Genomic DNA, 6,152 nt, shown 5'->3' on the forward strand with positions numbered 1-6,152 from the left:
GGGGTAGGTTTAGGGGTAGGGTTGGTGTAGGGCAATAGCACATACAGTTTGTACAGTATAAAAACCATTACACCTATGGAGAGTCCCCATAAAACATGGAAACGTGTGAGTGTGTGTGTGTGTGTGTGTGTGTGTGTGTGTGTGAGAATGTGTGTGTGTTTGCGCGGCTCTGTGTGTGTGTGTGTGTGTGTGTGTGTGTGTGTGTGTGCGTGTGCATGAGTGTGTGTGTGAGAGTGTGTGTGTGTTTGCGCATCTCTCTCAGTGTGTGTGTGTGTGTGTGTGAGAATGTGTGTGTGTTTGCGCGGCTCTGTGTGTGTGTGTGTGTGTGTGTCTGTGTGTGTGTGTGTGTGTGTGTCTGTGTGTGTGTGTGTGTGTGTGTCTGTGTGTGTGTGTGTGTGTGTGTCTGTGTGTGTGTGTGTGTGTGTGTCTGTGTGTGTGTGTGTGTGTGTGTCTGTGTGTGTGTGTGTGTGTGTGTCTGTGTGTGTGTGTGTGTGTGTGTCTGTGTGTGTGTGTGTGTGTGTGTCTGTGTGTGTGTGTGTGTGTGTGTCTGTGTGTGTGTGTGTGTGTGTGTCTGTGTGTGTGTGTGTGTGTGTGTCTGTGTGTGTGTGTGTGTGTGTGTCTGTGTGTGTGTGTGTGTGTGTGTCTGTGTGTGTGTGTGTGTGTGTGTCTGTGTGTGTGTGTGTGTGTGTGTCTGTGTGTGTGTGTGTGTGTGTGTCTGTGTGTGTGTGTGTGTGTGTGTCTGTGTGTGTGTGTGTGTGTGTGTCTGTGTGTGTGTGTGTGTGTGTGTCTGTGTGTGTGTGTGTGTGTGTGTCTGTGTGTGTGTGTGTGTGTGTGTCTGTGTGTGTGTGTGTGTGTGTGTCTGTGTGTGTGTGTGTGTGTGTGTCTGTGTGTGTGTGTGTGTGTGTGTGAGAGTGTGTGTGTTTGCGCATCTCTCTCAGAATGTGTGTGTGTGTGTTCCTGCAGTGCTGACAGTGTCGGACACAGAGGTCGCAGAGGAAACGGTGATCAGCGACGAGCCGTCTGTTAAGCGTCAGTGTGTGAAGGAAGAAGAAGAAGATGATCAGATGACAGAAACACAAGACACACAGATACAGGAGAAAGTGGCTCTTCTGAAGCAGCTGGAGGAGGCGAACCGTGAGGTGCAGAAATACAGACAGCAGTTCCTGAAGAAGGAGCAGGAGGCGGAGGCGTACAGACAGAAGCTGGAGGCCATCACACGGCAGAGCGTGAAGAAAGCAGCGTGAACCTGACCGGATCATTATCATTCATTTACTTCAGTTCTCGTCATAAAGTGTCTCAGCTGTGGTGCTCGTGTGGCCGACACAGGTTCGATTCTGACCCACATCCCACTGGCCTTTGAATAAAGAGACAAAAGCCCCTCAAAACCAGAATGAGGAAGGTTTAATTGTGCTGTAATGTCAGATGTCATGTGTTTGATCTGCACGTCTGATCAAATCCTTCATCGTCAGACTCGTTTCCTCGCTGATAATCAACATGAATCTCTTGTGTTTATAGTTTCCTGCTGCTTGTTGTTTGTGATGCATTTTTCAGGATTTCTGTCATCTTACTTTTAAAAGACAGCAGCGCTGGATTTGTTTTCTTTGAGGAGGATCTGAGCATCTCTCCAACACCGATCTGCTGGTTCACATCTAGACGGCAGATTATAACACATCTTAAACTGAATATGCCGAATAAATGCACAATAAAAGGGTTTTACAGTCTGAACCAGCAACAGCATCTGTGTATCTGTGCGTCTGTAGATGAAGTATTACAGTATTGGGAAGGTTCTGAGCTCTTCAAACACACATATTTCAGATACGGATTGGTTTTTGATTCATGCCGTATCAGTGCTCATAAAGACAGATGCGTGTTTGGAGGTGCAGAACTATCATTCTGAATCCAAGCGTGTCTTTGTGTAGTTGGTGTGTTTGCGTCAGTGGGCGGCTCCATCAACAGCAGCTATAAGAGCAGACTGAGATCTGAAGCGGCTCATCCTCGCTGATCTTCTCTTCCTCTGACAGACGCGATGCAGGCGCAGGAGTACATGATGAGAGGTAATGATCGGAACCTTCACATCTGGCCAGTGTGGCGCTTCTGTACTGACTTGTCTATTAGAACTGAATCATATGAATGGTTCTAAATAGTTTTACAGGACACAACTAACTTTATTCAGCCTTGTACAGCTGGTTTAGTTCAAAAACTTAGAGTAAATGATATTCAGGACATTTTAATCAAGTGTTTGTATTCTGTTGTCATCTTCTGAAATCTTTTACTGCATTAAATAGGTTTCATATTTATGTTCTGCTGTAATATCTGAGCGTCTGTGCTCTTCGCCTGTTGTTTTATAACTTTTCTCTAATGTTGTTCAGTCTTGTATTTGCAGTGATTTATAGTGATCTTCTCACAGTGTGTTTGCGGTTTAATGTGTTGCTGTTCCTCTGTTGTGTGTGTGTGTGTGTGTGTGTGTGTGTGTAGGGAAGGAGATGGTGGATTTCATCCAGCAGTATCTCACACAGATCCGTGAGCGGCGGGTCGTTCCAGACGTTCAGCCGGGTTTCATGCGTCCTCTGCTGCCCAGCAGCGCTCCGTATGAGCCGGAGGACTGGAGCAGCATCATGAAGGATGTGGAGAACATCATCCTGCCCGGAGTCCGTCCCGTCTGTCTGTCTGTCTCTCCGTCCGTCTGTCTGTCTGTCTGTTCATCTGTCTGTCTCTCAGTCTCTCCGTCCATCCGTCTGTCTGTCTGTCTGTCTGTTCATCTGTCTGTCTGTCTCTCAGTCTGTCTCTCCGTCCGTCCATCTGTCTGTCTGTCTGTCTCTCCGTCCGACTGTCTGTCTGTCTGTCTGTCTCTCCATCCATCCGTCTGTCTGTCTGTCTGTCTGTCTCTCAGTCTGTCTCTCCGTCCGTCCGTCTGTCTGTCTGTCTGTCTCTCCGTCCATCCGTCTGTCTGTCTGTCTCTCAGTCTGTCTCTCCGTCCATCCGTCTGTTTGTCTGTTCATCTGTCTGTCTCTCCATCCATCCGTCTGTCTGTGCATCTGTCTGTCTCTCCGTCCATCTGTCTGTCTGTCTGTGCATCTGTCTGTTCATCTGTCTGTCTCTCCGTCCATCTGTCTGTCTGTTCATCTGTCTGTTCATCTCTCTGTCTCTGCGTCTGTCTGTCTGTCTGTCTGTCTGTCTGTCTCTGCATCTGTCTGTCCTGTTGAACTCCAGTATGCTGTAATGCTCCTGTCTGTCTGTCTCTCCATCTGTCTGTCTGTCTCTCTGTCTGTCTGTTCGTCTGTCTGTCTGTCCTGCTGTCTGTCTATCCGTCCCTCCTCCTGTCTGTGTGATCCGTCCGTCTGTCTGTTCATCTATCTGTCTCTCTGTCCATCTGTCTGTCTGTGCATCTGTCTGTCCTGTTGAACTCCAGTATGCTGTAATGCTCCTGTCTGTCTGTAGGTTGTTCATTGGCAGAGTCCTCACATGCATGCGTATTTCCCTGCGCTCACCTCATGGCCGTCTCTGCTGGGTGACATGCTGGCAGACGCCATCAACTGCCTCGGCTTCACCTGGGTAAAAACATACACACACACACAACAATCTCTATGTCAGCCTTACACGTCATGTTGAATAGTGTGTGTTGTGCAGGCGTCTAGTCCAGCGTGCACTGAGCTGGAGATGTGTGTGTTGGACTGGTTGTGTAAAGCGCTCGGGTTGCCAGATCATTATTTACACCATCATCCACAGAGCAGCGGAGGAGGAATCCTGCAGGTATAAAACACACATCACAACTGACGTGCCAATCTGCATGTTTTCTGTTGACTTTTACAGTAGAAATGTCTGTAAGTCATTGCTGTGTGTAGAGTACGGTCAGTGAGTGTACGCTGGTCGCTCTGCTCGCCGCGAGGAAAGACCGAATCCTGCAGATGAAGAGTGAATGCACACATGCCGACACGGACGAGTCAGTGCTGAACTCCAGACTCATCGCATACGCCTCCGATCAGGTGCTTCATCAGCAATCAGAACGACCTGTTCACACAATGCTGCTCTTTGACGGTTCCTTCTGAAAGTGTCTTGGGGTTCATCATGAATGAGAGTGTGTTTTGTTCTGTAGGCTCATTCGTCAGTGGAGAAGGCCGGTCTGATCACTCTGGTGAAGATCAGATTCCTGGAGACGGACGAGGCGTTTTCTCTGCGTGGAGAAACCCTCGTCTGTCTGTCTGTCTGTCTCTCCGTCCATCCGTCTGTCTGTCTGTCTCTCAGTCTGTCTCTCCGTCCATCCGTCTGTTTGTCTGTTCATCTGTCTGTCTCTCCATCTATCCGTCTGTCTGTGCATCTGTCTGTCTCTCCGTCCATCTGTCTGTCTGTCTGTGCATCTGTCTGTTCATCTGTCTGTCTCTCCGTCCATCTGTCTGTCTGTTCATCTGTCTGTTCATCTCTCTGTCTCTGCGTCTGTCTGTCTGTCTGTCTGTCTGTCTCTGCATCTGTCTGTCTGTCTGTCTGTCTCTGCTTCTGTCTGTCCTGTTGAACTCCAGTATGCTGTAATGCTCCTGTCTGTCTGTCTCTCCATCTGTCTGTCTGTCTCTCTGTCTGTCTGTTCGTCTGTCTGTCTGTCCTGCTGTCTGTCTATCCGTCCGTCCTCCTGTCTGTGTGATCCGTCCGTCTGTCTGTTCATCTATCTGTCTCTCTGTCCATCTGTCTGTCTGTGCATCTGTCTGTCCTGTTGAACTCCAGTATGCTGTAATGCTCCTGTCTGTCTGTAGGTTGTTCATTGGCAGAGTCCTCACATGCATGCGTATTTCCCTGCGCTCACCTCATGGCCGTCTCTGCTGGGTGACATGCTGGCAGACGCCATCAACTGCCTCGGCTTCACCTGGGTAAAAACATACACACACACACAACAATCTCTATGTCAGCCTTACACGTCATGTTGAATAGTGTGTGTTGTGCAGGCGTCTAGTCCAGCGTGCACTGAGCTGGAGATGTGTGTGTTGGACTGGTTGTGTAAAGCGCTCGGGTTGCCAGATCATTATTTACACCATCATCCACAGAGCAGCGGAGGAGGAATCCTGCAGGTATAAAACACACATCACAACTGACGTGCCAATCTGCATGTTTTCTGTTGACTTTTACAGTAGAAATGTCTGTAAGTCATTGCTGTGTGTAGAGTACGGTCAGTGAGTGTACGCTGGTCGCTCTGCTCGCCGCGAGGAAAGACCGAATCCTGCAGATGAAGAGTGAATGCACACACGCCGACACGGACGAGTCAGTGCTGAACTCCAGACTCATCGCATACGCCTCCGATCAGGTGCTTCATCAGCAATCAGAACGACCTGTTCACACAATGCTGCTCTTTGACGGTTCCTTCTGAAAGTGTCTTGGGGTTCATCATGAATGAGAGTGTGTTTTGTTCTGTAGGCTCATTCGTCAGTGGAGAAGGCCGGTCTGATCACTCTGGTGAAGATCAGATTCCTGGAGACGGACGAGGCGTTTTCTCTGCGTGGAGAAACCCTTCAGCACGCCATCGAGGAGGACCGCAGGAGAGGATTTGTGCCTGTGATGGTGAATGAGCCTCAGCTAATCAGCCGTTGAGTTGGTTACTGTGCTGCTGTGTGACTGAGTGTGTGTGTGTGTGTGTGTCCCCTGCAGCTGTGTGCGACGCTCGGCTCCACCGGTGTGTGTTCGTTTGACCGTCTGGATGAGCTCGGCCCTGTCTGTAAGTGTCATGAATCAGAGAGTCGCTGAACTCTTCTTAAAAAGCATCTGCTTCTCTTGCACTGGAAAACTCTGCTACTGCTCATGTACCATAATTTTGAATAATATAAACCATATTTATATATCAGGATGTTTAAGTGCTTGTGAATGTTCTGCAGCACATGAATTACCGAGCTATTTGTCAGTAAAGTGTCTGTGTGTGTGTGTGTGTGTATGTGTATCTCTGTGTCTGTGTGTGTGTGTGTTTCTGTTTTTTTGTGTGTGTGTGTGTATCTTTGTGTGTGTGTGTGTGTGTGTGTGTCTATGTGTGTGTATGTTTCTGTGAGTGTGTGTATCTCTGTATTTGTGAGTGAGTGAGTGTGTGTGTGTGTATGTGTGTGTGTGTGTATATCTGTGTGTGTGTGTGTGGGGGAGTGTGTGTGTGTATCTGTGTGTGTGTGTGGGGGAGTGTGTGTGTG

The 6,152-nt window shown here is 48.6% G+C and overlaps 3 protein-coding genes across 5 annotated transcripts in view; all 3 read left to right on the top strand.

Annotated features, from left to right (window-relative positions):
* LOC107569976 (GA binding protein transcription factor subunit beta 1) overlaps positions 1–1,728 on the top strand; it is a 10,009-nt gene extending 8,281 nt beyond the window's left edge. For all 3 annotated transcript variants that reach the window (XM_016256157.1, XM_016256158.1, XM_016256156.1), the window contains one exon: positions 964–1,728. In XM_016256157.1, the coding sequence (XP_016111643.1) occupies positions 964–1,244 (281 nt within the window). In that variant the 3' untranslated portion in view covers positions 1,245–1,728. The remainder of the gene's footprint in view (positions 1–963) is intronic.
* Positions 1,729–1,863: 135 nt separating this feature from the next.
* On the top strand, positions 1,864–4,524 carry LOC107569971 (histidine decarboxylase-like). The gene is made up of 7 exons (XM_016256147.1): positions 1,864–2,054; positions 2,476–2,648; positions 3,439–3,552; positions 3,628–3,750; positions 3,843–3,983; positions 4,094–4,197; positions 4,515–4,524. Exons 1-7 carry the CDS (start codon positions 2,027–2,029, stop codon positions 4,522–4,524), a joined length of 693 nt encoding a protein of 230 aa, XP_016111633.1. The 5' UTR covers positions 1,864–2,026.
* A 138-nt stretch (positions 4,525–4,662) lies between these two features.
* Positions 4,663–6,152, top strand: part of hdc (histidine decarboxylase) — a 9,311-nt gene continuing 7,821 nt past the window's right edge. Inside the window, exons 1-5 of the mRNA XM_016256169.1 lie at positions 4,663–4,856; positions 4,932–5,054; positions 5,147–5,287; positions 5,398–5,541; positions 5,629–5,695. Of these exons, the coding sequence (XP_016111655.1) occupies positions 4,767–4,856; positions 4,932–5,054; positions 5,147–5,287; positions 5,398–5,541; positions 5,629–5,695 (565 nt within the window). The 5' untranslated portion in view covers positions 4,663–4,766. The remainder of the gene's footprint in view (positions 4,857–4,931; positions 5,055–5,146; positions 5,288–5,397; positions 5,542–5,628; positions 5,696–6,152) is intronic.

Source organism: Sinocyclocheilus grahami, unplaced genomic scaffold (assembly GCF_001515645.1).
Source record: "Sinocyclocheilus grahami isolate Dianchi unplaced genomic scaffold, SAMN03320097.WGS_v1.1 scaffold1400.1, whole genome shotgun sequence".
NCBI lineage: Eukaryota > Metazoa > Chordata > Actinopteri > Cypriniformes > Cyprinidae > Sinocyclocheilus > Sinocyclocheilus grahami.

Bases quoted from the DNA above. Each gene is read 5' to 3' on its own strand.
- LOC107569971 (XM_016256147.1), top strand. From the start codon at position 2,027: ATGCAGGCGCAGGAGTACATGATGAGAG. The intron at 2,649-3,438 runs GTCCGTCCCGTC...GTCTGTCTGTAG, and splicing joins AGAACATCATCCTGCCCGGA to GTTGTTCATTGGCAGAGTCC. The intron at 3,553-3,627 runs GTAAAAACATAC...TGTGTTGTGCAG, and splicing joins ACTGCCTCGGCTTCACCTGG to GCGTCTAGTCCAGCGTGCAC.